This window comes from Poeciliopsis prolifica, unplaced genomic scaffold (genome assembly GCF_027474105.1).
Source record: "Poeciliopsis prolifica strain line A6 unplaced genomic scaffold, Auburn_PproV2 SCAFFOLD041, whole genome shotgun sequence".
NCBI classification, from domain to species: Eukaryota; Metazoa; Chordata; class Actinopteri; order Cyprinodontiformes; family Poeciliidae; genus Poeciliopsis; species Poeciliopsis prolifica.
This window is the reverse complement of record NW_026562416.1, coordinates 5345934-5361463: the sequence shown is the minus strand read 5'-3', so window position 1 is coordinate 5361463 and position 15530 is coordinate 5345934. Positions and strand designations below refer to the sequence as shown.

General features: G+C 40.7%; 1 protein-coding gene across 1 annotated transcript; it reads right to left on the bottom strand.

The window, feature by feature from the left end:
- Nucleotides 1-5729: 5729 nt before the first annotated feature.
- On the bottom strand, nt 5730-7299 carry LOC129375696 (probable ATP-dependent RNA helicase ddx42). Its single transcript, XM_055054920.1, has 4 exons — nt 7295-7299; nt 7124-7149; nt 6671-6737; nt 5730-6586 (listed from the first exon to the last, which is right to left on the bottom strand). The coding sequence occupies exons 1-4, from the start codon at nt 7297-7299 to the stop codon at nt 5824-5826; spliced, it is 861 nt and encodes a 286-aa protein (XP_054910895.1). The 3' UTR covers nt 5730-5823.
- Between the last annotated feature and the right edge of the window lie 8231 nt (nt 7300-15530).

Here is a 15530-nt window from a genome sequence, read left to right as displayed (position 1 = left end):
TTGCGTTCTTTAGTTTGACCTTCTTCAATCTCAGCCCCAAAAAATGGCAAGGCTCTTAGACTGGACTCATCTTCCCCAAAAGTCTTTGCTTGGGATCGTGTCAATACAACATTACACATTTTAAAACCATTCACTAGGTCAGGGAGAATTGGAAGATCATTTCCCAAGACAACAGGAAAGGGTAATGCATCCATAACACCCACCTTTAACAGGTAAACATGTCCTTGCACTCTCATGTAAATATCTGCTGTTGGATATTGTTTTTCATCCCCATGGACACAGCAGATGGGTATGGTTTCAGAGGTGCAAATAATATGCGGTGGGACATACCTGCGGTGTACCAATGTCTGGGTGCTTCCTGTGTCAATCAGGGCTTTGACCTTTTGCCCCTCTATCTCCACTGTAGTCTCCATCAGTGGCTGGTTTTGTCTGTTCAAAACATGGTTCTCTCTGGGAACAAAACACATCTGAGAGAGGTTTGCAGGATTTTGAGGACACATAGGCTTTGTGTGGCCCTCCTGGCCACATAGATAGATGGGTTTTTTTCAAAGTTTTTGTTTGACCGGGGGAAAAACCTTTTTCTATTCCAAACTGCTTACTCACATTTTCAGTTCGACTGGAGTTACCTGAAGTTGGAGTAAACTCCCTTTTTGCAGTTCTAAAAGCCCACGGTTGAGTCTTCCTACGGGCGGCCACAAAGGCATCCGCGAGGGAAACTGCCTCGGCTGCATTTTTGGGGTTTCGTTCCTTAATCCAAACTTGGAGTTCTGGGGACAACATTCGGAAATACTGTTCAAGAATTATGACGTCATTTATCTCTTCAACAGTCTTACCTCGGGGTTGAACCCATTTGCCATACAGTTCTTTAAGTCTCACATAAAGTTCCTTGGGAGACTCATTCGGTTCCACATGACGAGAACGGAACCTCTGACGATAAGTCTCGCTGTTAATTTCATATTTCTGTAAAATAGCAGCTTTAACATTATCATAGTTCATCGATTCCTCCATATCCATATGTACATATGCACTCCTGGCTTTACCAGTCAATAGTGGAATCAATTGAAATGCCCAGTCACTTTTTGGCCATCTGCAAACACATGCTATCCTCTCAAAAGTTATGAGGAAATGCTCAATATCATCCTCCTCACTTAGCTTTTGCAGTTTTGGTTCTTTATAGAAATGTGTAGAAATTGAATCACCTGATTTAACAGCCAACAGAGCAGGTTCGGAAAGTAAACTATCCACATCAGGCTTCAATCCAACAGATGAGGAGGCGTGGTCTTGCACAATAGGCTTCAGGCCTGCAGAAGACTGGGCCTGAAACTCCTCTTGAAATAAACTGAACTGGTGTTGGAGAGCCTTAAACCTGTAATCCTGACGTGACATTTCTTGCTCCCACTGTGCCTCTCGATCTTTTTGCTGCCCAATGTAGGCCTGCAGGATTCCTGCCAAGTCAGATATGGTTGGCTCTTTCCCTTCTTCATCCACTTCCTCCTCTTCACAAACTGCACCACACCCTTCATGCTCTGTTTGCGCTTCTTTGTCTGATGGAGCTGCCTTGGTTTTACCACCTCCACCTCTGGCTCCTCTCATGGTTTAGGGTTTTTTTAGTTTCCAAAAAAAAAGAAAAAATTAAGAAATATACCTTTGTCCTTAACTGGAGGATCCCACTTCTGACACCAACTGTGATGGTCCGACCAGCAAACTCAAGGACAAAGGCATAAAAAAATAACTATTTAATTTTTCAAAGAGTTAAAGATTTTTTTACAACAAATTTCAAAAAGAAATATAAGAAAAATGGGCCCAAAAAATAATCAACTAAAGCATACCAACTCAAACAAAACTAACTGACTCTTCTCAATGAACACACAGGGGAATTTATATACAAAGGCTAGCCTACACACACACACAAGGAGGGGTGGGGGAACAAACAAAACAACCATACATAAACATAAATAAATTCAAATCACAACATTTTACTTTAACACAACTATAAAACAAAACAACCTAACACCATAAATATTATAACAATAGAGTGAGAGGAAGATGTCAATAGGGCGAGAGAGGAGTCTTCCACATCAAATTCCCTGCTTCCCGCAGCCTGATGGTTGGTTCCAATTACTGGTTTGAGACAATCAACTCCTCCCAGCCAGTCCTTCAACTCAACCAAAAACAAAATTAATATTCTAAATAAACCAAGCGTTTACTAAAATGTGTGCACCCAATCTAGTAAACAACTTAATACCAAAACCCACCAAAGAAAAAGTGATATAACCAATATAAATATTATCAATATAAAACATTAACTAAATACTAACACTAAAGAAAAGAACACTTAAACTGAGAAGATGGAGGAACCTCCACAGACCTGATCCAAGTCACTCATTTCAACGCTCTTCAAACTCTGGTTTTCATTTTCAATAAATATTTTCCAGCACAAGTAGTTTTTATAAAATTGAGAAAATTCAAAGAGCAATGAAGGAGCAAAAAAAAGGTATTTTGGTTATAAAGGAAAGCTTTCATTATTACACATTATTTTTTTTTTGTCTTAAGGAGAAATACATTTATACATCAAAAAACATTTGACTTAGTAAATCTTCTAGCTGTGCTTAAATATATATATATATATATATATATTCATATATATATATATATATATATATATATATATTATATATATATATATATATATATATATATATTCATATATATATATATATATATATATATATATATATATATATATATATATATATATATATATATATATATATATATATATCTTGTTCTCACTGAAGACTCTTGGTTTCTTAATTAGGAAATACTGCGGAGTTCTGACATCCTGGAAGCTTGCTGCCCTCTACTGACAGTGCCAGGATATCTACAAATGTCATGTGCTAAAGCAAATCCTAAAGAGTTACTAATCTGTGCTGATATTACTGACTGTTGAAAGTAACTTCAGTCTTACAGCTTCAAATAATAACCATAAAACATCCTGTGCACGTTATATTCTGACAGAAAGTTGGTGACATGAATGATAAGTGAAAAATCTGAAGAATGTGAACTGATGGCTTACAAAAAAAAGGTGTTACCGTCAACATACTTTTCAGGTTACAGATGGTGCCACCTTCATAAATATTATTTATTTGTCCTTTATCATTTCGCAACATAAAAACAGAAACTAATCATGCTAACACAGAGTGATGCAGATGTTTGATGTCATAGTGCAAAAAAACAAAACAAAAAAAAGCAATCCTTTTACAACAGTTTTTGCTTATGATGTCTTAGATTAAAAGGAGAAAAAAAAAAGAAAAAGAATTAAACCACAACTAACCAACCATCTCAAACCACTATGCTTTAGGCTGTTCAAATATATTATCTTAATTAAAAAAGGGTAAACATGAGAGTATTTAAACATTTTAGTGGTCAGCAAGGAGGTTCAGAAGGATCTCCATGTGCTAAATTTTATGTGGTCTGGTTCCTCATTTATTTATTTTTCCAGTTTTCTCACTGGTAAATAAGTTGCTGTAGCATCACTGAACAGTGACTGAATCATGATTATAAAAGCAGAAAGTTTGTTACTATAATCTAGAATTTTTCAATGTCAAGGCTTATACTGAATAAGAAACGTATTTTATTTAGTTATGTGAGGAAAAATATAGATATCAAATCATTTACCAACTTTGTCTTACTCTAAATCTATAAAGAGCAATTTCTCCCTTCTGTCATAGCTGATCTACCAATATAAAATATTTAGAAGTAATCAGCAGTCCATTTGTTTCAAGAATGAGTCATTTAAATCATAAAACACACCCCCTGATTCCATGATTCAGAAAGTTTTTGAGAACAGTTCAACTGGTCCATTTTTTAAAAATCTAATCTGAGGGCGTCTTCCTTCAACTGTTTTTGCATTCCTATTTGTTGACACTGAGTATCCTGCCTGGCTCAAAAATGTCACGCCCAGATAACAAAAAGCACTAATAACAAGATCTGGGGCAACAAGGTGATGGGAACTACAGATACTCTCTACTTGAGTTTAGGATTCTTATAGGAAGTGCACACAACTAAACACAGCAGTAACTCTTATGGTGAAGAGTCATGTTTTGTTGGACCCAAATTCAGGCAAACAAAAAGCAACAGATTAAACAGATTTACTGAGCAAAAAGGTGGGAAGTGGCATTGAAACCAAGTAAAATGAAATCAGAAGGACACAGAGCAGTTGTGGAAAAGCGTAAAATCCACCATAAAGCAAACATCTCTAATTTGTAGTAAAATACCAGCAGGACTGAGGCCTCCAAACATGCTAACCCCCTGCGCCACCACAGCACACCCCCTGATGAACTTTTTAAAGCTTAGAAGTCACTTCATACGATAGATGAACAAAAACAATTGGTGGAGCAAATCTAAACATGGACTGGGATGGCTCACCTAAGCAGGAGTCAGTGACAGGATTTAGGTGAGCAATCAGAATGCCTCCTGTTTCTTTGTGAACATATTGATGTGGAGTGTTGACATGTGACCTGCACAAAGCAGCCAACAGTAGCTGAATGTTTTGTAAAGCTCACCAACACTGAAGCCTTTGCCCTTTTTTAATCACCGTTTAGTGTTGATTCAAACTAAAGTCGTTGGACAAAGGTGTCACAGCGACTTTTACATGTGACCATAATCGAACACACCTAGTTCAAACAATGTGAATTGGATTTCACAGAAACCTGTAAATGACCAATTTATTTCTTTCATATATTGTTTTAGAGAGGAAAAAAAGTGAAAACTTTAGGATGTCAACCTGCAAGGACCAGATATGAGGACGGTTAATTTAACATGCATGTTTTTTGTAAGTAAGAAGATGGATAGATAAAACCAAGGAAGAGAGATAACAACTAAATTTCTCAAAGAAAGGCCAAGCTAAAATATAAACTCAGGATCAGGTTATCTCTGACAGAAACCCAAAACTGTGACACAGTACACATTTAAACCATCTCAAAGCTTTACTTCTATTACTACTGAGTGCAGACTTTGATGCTATCTATCACTCTATCCTCCTCAGGAGATTTTCTTCCATTAGTGCTATTACAACATCCCCAGCCCATTTTAACTCGTATCTCTCAGGGTTCAACCAACTCAAGTTGATAGAATCACAACATTCCCTTGACATAATTTTCCATAAATTTAACATCCATTTTCATTCTGTTGTCAAAGACGCTCAGTTTACCTCTACAGAAAACCTAACTTCACCCTCCCACCCTCATCTCTTACCAATTGCTTATCAGAATTAAAATTCTGGTTCATCTCAAACTTCCTTATATTGAATGATGAAAAAAATAAAATAAAATTCTCCTTATCGGCACAAAACCTGGGTTTGATATCTACGGTTGACTGTTGCTACTAAAGACAGAGCAGTTGTTACTGAATCAGATGTTATTTCATTTAAATTTATGAGAGAGAAATACATTTTTTCAGCTGAAATAATTGAAATGAATATGCTTTTTTTTTTACTTTATTTCCATTGATTGATGATTGCAAGCAATTAAATGAACGTTACAAACCACATGTTTATGCATCCGCAATAATTTATTACTTAAATGTAACGTAAAGGCTCATATTCCTCACATAAGCTATTTGACCATTTTTATACACAGAAATCAATAAATAACTTGATTATACAGTTTAAAATCTCAGGATAAATTCAGCAATATTCTCTAAATAAGATTATGATGTGAGGAGTGAGAATCACATTAAACGTATGAATAAGAAAATTGAATCAACAAAACCATTATGACCGACATGAGACTGACTTTGTTCAGAAAGGCAGAGGAGGCAGAACTAGATACTGTTGTTCTGGTAGTTGGAGTGGCTGTGGTAGTTGAAGTGGTAGTTGGAGTGGCTGTGGTAGTTGAAGTGGTAGTTGGAGCGACTGTGGTAGTTGAAGTGGTAGTTGGAGCGGCTGTGGTAGTTGAAGTGGTAGTTGGAGTGGCTGTGGTAGTTGAAGTGGTAGTTGGAGCGACTGTGGTAGTTGAAGTGGTAGTTGGAGCGGCTGTGGTAGTTGAAGTGGTAGTTGGAGTGGCTGTGGTAGTTGAAGTGGTAGTTGGAGCGGCTGTGGTAGTTGAAGTGGTAGTTGGAGCGGCTGTGGTAGTTGAAGTGGTAGTTGGAGTGGCTGTGGTAGTTGAAGTGGTAGTTGGAGGGGCTGTGGTAGTTGAAGTGGTAGTTGGAGTGGCTGTGGTAGTTGAAGTGGTAGTTGGAGTGGCTGTGGTAGTTGAAGTGGTAGTTGGAGTGGCTGTGGTAGTTGAAGTGGTAGTTGGAGCAGTTGTGGTAGTTGAAGTGGTAGTTGGAGCGGCTGTGGTAGTTGAAGTGGTAGTTGGAGTGGCTGTGGTAGTTGAAGTGGTAGTTGGAGTGGCTGTGGTAGTTGAAGTGGTAGTTGGAGCAGTTGTGGTAGTTGAAGTGGTAGTTGGAGCGGCTGTGGTAGTTGAAGTGGTAGTTGGAGCGGCTGTGGTAGTTGAAGTGGTAGTTGGAGCGGCTGTGGTAGTTGAAGTGGTAGTTGGTGCGGTTGCCGGTTCTACGGTGGTTGTGCTCTGTGCTGCAGCTAAGGCTAAGCAATTTTGAAAATGTATATATATTTTCTTATTTCTCTCATTTAAAATACTTTAATTGGGTGAAAAGTAGTTTTTCTTACCAGAAAACAGGAGCAGAATCATGCAAGTCCTTGGAATCATTGTGGTATTTATGATTTTCTCTGGTATCTAGGGGAAATAAAAGTAATGAGCATCAAAATATAATTTTTATTTCCACTGTGAATAACAAAGTTAGTCTAATTGCAAATTTATGTATTTTAAAGGTGTTGAAAGCTATCAAAATCAAGCCTTCGTTGTGATTAATATCAAAACTAATCGAAAGAAAAACTTTAATATCAAGTAAAATTTTTTCTTTGTTTCTATTGGAAATCATTTTCACAGATTAACTGTTAAAAAAGTTAACAATTAATCTGTTAACTTCTTTGCTTGAAATTTAATTGCAATGAAATAGAAGATAACCAAGAGACATGTTAAGTACATAAAAAAAAACTACATACTACTATGAATAAAAAACAGGACATTTTCAGAGATATTAGTTGGTTTACGATACTCACAAGCGATCTCTTCTTCTGAACTTGTTCTTCACCAATGACTGGTTTTCTAATATTTTAACTCTTCTTTTATAGTCAGAAAAAAAAACAAGATTACATGAGGATACTCCCAAGGTGTAGCTCTGATCTACTGATGGTCAAGGTGTGGCAACACGTTTTTTTAGGCTTCCATACATCATTATACCCATGTGAGAGTATAATGACGTGTAAAAAATGCCAACCTGAAACTACAAATCTAAACCCACTGAAACCATTCATAGACATGGAAAAACATCATTTGAATGTCATTGTAAGATCTTGAAGAGCATTTTTAAAGCCAGCTATTCAGATGAGAAAAGCTATTTGTGAAGATGTTCTGTTGATATGTGAATAATCTCTTATACTTTTACCCAATGCGGGTAAAAGTATGAAGTGGTGTGTAAATTCGAGCAAGTTTAGGTTCCACCTGATTGTATTGTAGTCATTTGTTCTGCATTTACAATTAAGTCTGTGAAAAACTGAATGAGTAAAAAGACAAAGGCCAAATGTAAATGTTGCTGGCTCTATTATTTACTTATTTGACAATCCGGAACAACCCTTTAAAAAAATAAAGAAAGATGTTTTATTTCATATATATTTTTGTGTAGTTCACTGTAAGAAGGATTTTAAAGCCCCCATCCTGCCCCTGGCCTACAGGTTGTGCGTTATGGCCCTGCGTTTGGGGTCAGAGTGCACAGAGCTCCTCCTGCGGTTCCACAATTCAGATGTTTGTCTGTTTGTGACACTTAGCTGAATATTGATAATCATAATGGCGTTTAGTTGCACAACTTTACGGACTCGTTCATTCGCGGCTGTTTTGACGTTTATTGCGCTGTTCATATTAGATGTTCGCAATTTTCCGCGTAGGGCGATGTAATTCCCAGGTAATAAATTAACTTGACATTAACACAGGCGCAGCGGGAAATGAGGGAGAGGGAGAGTCTGACTGAAACTACTTTAAAGACGGACAAATTCTGGGATTTATGACGAGTTTCTGCTTATTTCCAAGCCCAAATGCGCAACACCACAGTCTAAATACGAGCCCCAAAACGCGCAATTTTGCAAGCGACTTAAAAAAAGAAGAAGCCCAAAGCCGCTTATAATAAATGAACTTGGCAACAGAAACTCTAAATGGTTCCTGTTTTTCCACCAACAAAATGCGCATCTCCCTCCATTGTTTGCATTTCTGTCGCTGATGATGCTGCCGCGATGACGCGACAAGACGCGCACATGAAATACAATTAAATTGCAAAGCAGATAGTAACGCACAGTAACGCAAAGTGATTTCGATAAGTAACTGTAGTCTGACTAATGGATTTGAAATAGCAATGCGTTATATTACTCTTAAATGTGGTCCGACGTCAGTAGCGCTTTACTGACATCACTGGAAATGACAGCAGGGTGTCAAGAGTATTAAGGATGTTGTAATGTGTTGTCATTAGGACTTGACATTCAACACATCAAGTCCAACTGTGTTAAACAATCGGCAAACCTGAGCTATGTCAGAATTGTAATCTGTGCAATTTGAACAATGGCAGTGCTTCCAAATATTTGATTAAGATTTACAGTCGCTTTGTTCAGCTAAACACTTCTCTCTTTGCAGTGGAGGTTGTTTCAACTTCCATCAAGATTCTTAGCATGGAACTGGATCAATACACCACAAACACTAGTGATTTGGTAAAATTTAATATCTCAACACAGTCCAGGCCTCCAGGAAGCAACATTTCTCAACAGCAGAGAGTCCAGACCCTCTATGACGCAAAGTGTAGTACAAGAGACTGGTTTATACTGTACAGATAAGATGACACAACAAGTACTCTTGAGATATAATTTTACTTATTAAAAATATTGTTGCAATGTGTCTCATTTGTACATGCTTAGAATTTCTGGAACTTGGATGGATGGATGGATGGATGGATGGATGGATGGATGGATGGATGGATGGATGGATGGATGGATGGATGGATGGATGGATGGATGGATGGATGGATGGATGGATGGATGGATGGATGGATGGATGGATGATGGATGGATGGATGGATGGATGGATGGATGGATGGATGGATGGATGGATACCTTCTAGACTGCCATTTTGTATGAGGTTTTGTGTTCAGTAACCATGATCAACATCAAGACTTTACCATAGAAGATAAACCTGTGATTAATTTGTCCTTGACGTCAGCGTTCTTTTAATTTTAGGTTTACCTTTTTCGATAGTATGGATACAATACAAGGTGTGTTATTATCACACCTTGTCGAGAATAATGTTAGCTACATGGGTGTGTCTGCAGGAACTCTGTCAACATTATGCGAGACTTTCTTTTAGTTAAATTTAGATGCTGCAAAGAGATTTATGCTTCACACTGGGAAACATTTACGACACTATGCCATGATAATTGACAACATGAATTTCAAACCTTAAAAAATCCCTCAACAAACTTATTATATTGTGTATGTAATGTTCTGATTGTCCCAAAAGGGTAAAAACGAACAATTGTAGCCAGCTACTATTCCTGACAAACATTTTAACAAAGTTAAAAGGATGTAATTACAGCCAAATTGAAGCATGTCCACAATTTATGATATAATTCTTGAAGCAAATTAAAATCATTACAGAACTCAAAGCCTTATTATAATCGCTGACTAGGCTTTATTTCTTTGGCACTTGGACAATTTATTGTTGGCGATGAGCTCTAAGTCATTGATGGAGTGCTTTACTCCTATAACTCTAATATTTACTCAAAATGAGTCTGCTGTGTTTGTTTGATGTATGTGTAGAATACAGAACTAATTCAGCATTTGTTAGAAAAGCATCAGGTGTATGTTCTTCAAAGTACACCCTTGAAATATTTAATATTTATTTATGACAATTTGGTCTAACTACTATAGCAAAGTCATTTTATACTGAAATATATTTGATGAAATTTATTTGCATTTAACTTCTGTGTCTGTGGCTTAAATAAATTGGCTGTGTTGAGGCAGGAAATGTGTGAGTTTTAACATCTGAGGACAGACAATTTTACTGGTCTTAATAAAAGGTCATTAACTTCTTTAATACTTTTAAATGTCCAATTTTCTGACTTCCACAGGAGCATTCATGATGTGTTATAAAATAATCTTTTGGGGAACTGAATTGTGATAAATGTAGTAGTACATCAATGTTGAAAATGTTTTTAAGAAAATAATATATGATTGGTAAACTTTGAAACTGTTGTCTACAACCGCAACCATAAATATGTGGCCTAAGCCTCTTTTTTATTTCTATATCTACCATGTTTTTTACTTCAAATTCAACAATTTTAAACAACGATCTTGTTCTGAATTACTTCAGTAGTTTTTGGCTTGTTGCACAGGGTTTCCATTATGTGTTTTCATAATGGAAAACACACAATCATCCGGCTGAAGTTTTTCATTTAGGTCATTGGTTTTTCCTGTTTCACCGTCACTGCTGTGACATAAACTATCACATGTCTCAAGGAGTCTTAAGGACAGGGTGTTCACAATCTATCCTAAAGCAAGATAAAAAGAAAACCATTCATGTATGGAGAAATCATTAATTACATGATCAATTAAACATTCAGTCAATCCATTTTCTAGACTTAATTGTGATTTGATCAAATGAAAAACAAAATTTTGCAACAAACAGACCTGCAAAAAATTTCTAACTGTCTTGTGCTCTTTTCCTGTGAGACATTACATTTCCCAAGTTGAACATAATATCAAAACAGTAAAACAGGGATAGAAAGTGTTGTATCATGCTTATTTGCTGTGATAATATGCAAATAATATTGTTTTTATAAATAGTAGTTTTAAAAAATATTTAAGGAGTGGTACTATGCTACTGTGCATAGGATTAAAAACAAGCATACTCAAACAGACTGTTAAATTTACTTTAATTCTTTATTGTTATGAAACCTTTATCTGAAACAATCAACTGTGAATTTACAAACCAGTCACCTCTGTACAACTCACAATTAGTGCAAAATCTCATGTTGCAATAACATTATTAAAAATAAATACTTAAAATAACACTTTTTCCAAAAATATAGACAAACACTGGAATCAACTGACCTTCTTGATGCCACATTTTCCTAAAATAAATACTAACTTTGCCTTCTATGAGGATTAATTGGTATGATTAATTTTGATCTTTATTAGAGTTTCGAGCAAAGTTTTAAATCGTAACTTACTCTTCTAAATTAACAAAGCAGAAGGTTAATGTCAAACATGGTGGGCAAATGAAAAAAAATATTCTGGAATTGTTCGATATATATTAGGACGACATTCAAACTAGAATAAAGTGCAACATAGAAAATTCAAAAATTTAATAAATACAAATAAATATGAATAAATAAAGAGTAATTGTTTTGTGCAAACTGAAGTCTCATTTCAAAAGCAAAAGTGTAATCACTGAAGTGAGCAAAAGAAAACTTGCTTCATGACTACAAGCTGTGGAGGCTGTTGTTGGGGCAATAGTGGTTGTTGTTGAGGCAGCAGTGTTTGCTGCAGCAGCTGTGGTTGTTGTTGTGGCTGTGGTAGTTGTTGCAGCAGCAGTGACTGTTGTAGCAGCAGTAGTGGTTGTTGTTGCAGCTGTGGTTGTTGCGGCTGTGGTTGTTGTTGCGGGTGTGGTAGTTGTTGCGGGTGTGGTAGTTGTTGAGGCAGCAGTGGTTGTTGCAGCAGCTGTGGTTGTTGCAGCAGCTGTGATTGTTATTGGGGCAGCAGTGCTGGTTGCAGCAGCAGTGGTTGTTGTTGCGGCTGTGGTAGTTGTTGCAGGAGCAGTGGTTGTTGTAGCAGCTGTGGTTGTTGCAGCAGCTGTGGTTGTTGCAGCAGTGGTTGATGCAGCACCAGTGGTTGTTGCAGCAGCAGTGGTTGTTGTTGGGGCAGCAGTGGTTGTTGCAGCAGCTGTGGTTGTTGCAGCAGCTGTGGTTGTTGGGGCAGCAGAGGTTGTTGTAGCAGATGTGGTTGTTGTTGGGGCAACAGTGGTTGTTGGAGCTGTGGTTGTTGTTTGGGCAGCTGTAGTTGTTGAAGCAGCTGTGGTTGTTGTTGGAGCAACAGTGGTTGTTGCAGCTGTGGTTGTTGTTGGGGCAGCAGAGGTTGTTGCAGCAGCTGTGGTTGTTGTTGGGGAAACAGTGGTTGTTGTTGGGGCACCAGAGGTTGTTGTTGGGGCAGCAGTGGTTGTTGCAGCTGTGGTTGTTGTTGGGGCAGCTGTGGTTGTTGTAGCAGCTGTGGTTGTTGTTGGGGCAGCAGTGGTTGTTGTTGGGGCAGCAGTGGTTGTTGTTGGGGCAGCAGTGGTTGTTGCAGCTGTAGATGTTGTTGGGGTAGCAGTGGTTGTTGCAGCTGTGGTTGTTGTTGGGGCAACAGTGGTTGTTGCAGCTGTGGTTGTTGTTGGGGCAGCTGTGGTTGTACCAGCTGTGGTTGTTGTTGGGGCAGCAGTGGTTGTTGTTGGGGCAGCAGTGGTTGTTGCAGCTGTAGATGTTGTTGGGGTAGCAGTGGTTGTTGCAGCTGTGGTTGTTGTTGGGGCAACAGTGGTTGTTGCAGCTGTGGTTGTTGTTGGGGCAGCAGAGGTTGTTGCAGCAGCTGTGGTTGTTGCAGCAGCTGTGGTTGTTGGGGCAGCAGAGGTTGTTGTTGGGGCAGCTGTGGTTGTTGTTGGGGCAGCAGAGGTTGTTGCAGCAGCTGTGGTTGTTGCAGCAGCTGTGGTTGTTGTTGGAGCAACAGTGGTTGTTGCAGCTGTGGTTGTTGTTGGGGCAGCAGTGGTTGTTGCAGCTGTGGTTGTTGTTGGGGCAGCTGTGGTTGTTGTAGCAGCTGTGGTTGTTGTTGGGGCAGCAGTGGTTGTTGCAGCAGCTGTGGTTGTTGCAGCAGCTGTGGTTGTTGGGGCAGCAGAGGTTGTTGTAGCAGCTGTGGTTGTTGCAGCTGTGGTTGTTGGGGCAGCAGTGGTTGTTGCAGCAGCTGTGGTTGTTGTTGGGGCAGCAGAGGTTGTTGTAGCAGCTGTGGTTGTTGCAGAAGCAGTGGTTGTTGTTGGGGCAGCAGTGGTTGTTGCAGCAGCTGTGGTTGTTGCAGCAGCTGTGGTTGTTGGGGCAGCAGAGGTTGTTGTAGCAGATGTGGTTGTTGTTGGGGCAACAGTGGTTGTTGGAGCTGTGGTTGTTGTTTGGGCAGCTGTAGTTGTTGAAGCAGCTGTGGTTGTTGTTGGAGCAACAGTGGTTGTTGCAGCTGTGGTTGTTGTTGGGCAGCAGAGGTTGTTGCAGCAGCTGTGGTTGTTGTTGGGGAAACAGTGGTTGTTGTTGGGGCAGCAGTGGTTGTTGCAGCTGTGGTTGTTGTTGGGGCAGCTGTGGTTGTTGTAGCAGCTGTGGTTGTTGCAGCAGCAGTTGTTGTTGTTGGGGCAGCAGTGGTTGTTGCAGCAGCTGTGGTTGTTGCAGCAGCTGTGGTTGTTGGGGCAGCAGAGGTTGTTGTAGCAGATGTGGTTGTTGTTGGGGCAACAGTGGTTGTTGGAGCTGTGGTTGTTGTTTGGGCAGCTGTAGTTGTTGAAGCAGCTGTGGTTGTTGTTGGAGCAACAGTGGTTGTTGCAGCTGTGGTTGTTGTTGGGGCAGCAGAGGTTGTTGCAGCAGCTGTGGTTGTTGTTGGGGAAACAGTGGTTGTTGTTGGGGCAGCAGTGGTTGTTGCAGCTGTGGTTGTTGTTGGGGCAGCTGTGGTTGTTGTAGCAGCTGTGGTTGTTGTTGGGGCAGCAGTGGTTGTTGTTGGGGCAGCAGTGGTTGTTGTTGGGGCAGCAGTGGTTGTTGCAGCTGTAGATGTTGTTGGGGTAGCAGTGGTTATTGCAGCTGTGGTTGTTGCAGCAGCTGTGGTTGTTGTTGGGGCAGCAGTGGTTGTTGTAGCAGCTGTGGTTGTTGTTGGGGCAGCAGTGGTTGTTGGGGCAGCAGTGGTTGTTGCAGCTGTGGTTGTTGTTGGGGCAGCTGTGGTTGTTGTAGCAGCTGTGGTTGTTGTTGGGGCAGCAGTGGTTGTTGTTGGGGCAGCAGTGGTTGTTGTTGGGGCAGCAGTGGTTGTTGCAGCTGTAGATGTTGTTGGGGTAGCAGTGGTTGTTGCAGCTGTGGTTGTTGTTGGGGCAACAGTGGTTGTTGCAGCTGTGGTTGTTGTTGGGGCAGCAGTGGTTGTTGTAGCAGCTGTGGTTGTTGTTGGGGCAGCTGTGGTTGTTGTTGGGGCAGCAGAGGTTGTTGCAGCTGTAGATGTTGTTGGGGTAGCAGTGGTTGTTGCAGCTGTGGTTGTTGTTGGGGCAGCAGAGGTTGTTGCAGCAGCTGTGGTTGTTGCAGCAGCTGTGGTTGTTGGGGCAGCAGAGGTTGTTGTTGGGGCAGCTGTGGTTGTTGTTGGGGCAGCAGAGGTTGTTGCAGCAGCTGTGGTTGTTGCAGCAGCTGTGGTTGTTGTTGGAGCAGTAGTGGTTGTTGCAGCTGTGGTTGTTGTTGGGGCAGCGGTGGTTGTTGCAGCTGTGGTTGTTGTTGGGGCAGCTGTGGTTGTTGTAGCAGCTGTGGTTGTTGTTGGGGCAGCAGTGGTTGTTGCAGCTGTGGTTGTTGTTGGGGCAGCTGTGGTTGTTGTAGCAGCTGTGGTTGTTGTTGGGGCAGCAGTGGTTGTTGCAGCAGCTGTGGTTGTTGCAGCAGCTGTGGTTGTTGGGGCAGCAGAGGTTGTTGTAGCAGCTGTGGTTGTTGCAGCTGTGGTTGTTGGGGCAGCAGTGGTTGTTGCAGCAGCTGTGGTTGTTGTTGGGGCAGCAGAGGTTGTTGTAGCAGCTGTGGTTGTTGCAGCAGCAGTGGTTGTTGTTGGGGCAGCAGTGGTTGTTGCAGCAGCAGTGGTTGTTGCAGCTGTGGTTGTTGGGGCAGCAGTGGTTGTTGCAGCAGCTGTGGTTGTTGCAGCAGCTGTGGTTGTTGGGGCAGCAGAGGTTGTTGTAGCAGCTGTGGTTGTTGTAGCAGCTGTGGTTGTTGTTGGGGCAGCAGTTGTTGTTGGGGCAGCAGTGGTTGTTGAAGCTGTGGTTGTTGGGGCATCAGTGGTTGTTGCAGCAGCTGTGGTTGTTGCAGCAGCTGTGGTTGTTGGGGCAGCAGAGGTTGTTGTAGCAGATGTGGTTGTTGTTGGGGCAACAGTGGTTGTTGGAGCTGTGGTTGTTGTTTGGGCAGCTGTAGTTGTTGAAGCAGCTGTGGTTGTTGTTGGAGCAACAGTGGTTGTTGCAGCTGTGGTTGTTGTTGGGGCAGCAGAGGTTGTTGCAGCAGCTGTGGTTGTTGTTGGGGAAACAGTGGTTGTTGTTGGGGCAGCAGTGGTTGTTGCAGCTGTGGTTGTTGTTGGGGCAGCTGTGGTTGTTGTAGCAGCTGTGGTTGTTGTTGGGGCAGCAGTGGTTGTTGCAGCAGTGGTTGTTGTTGGGGCA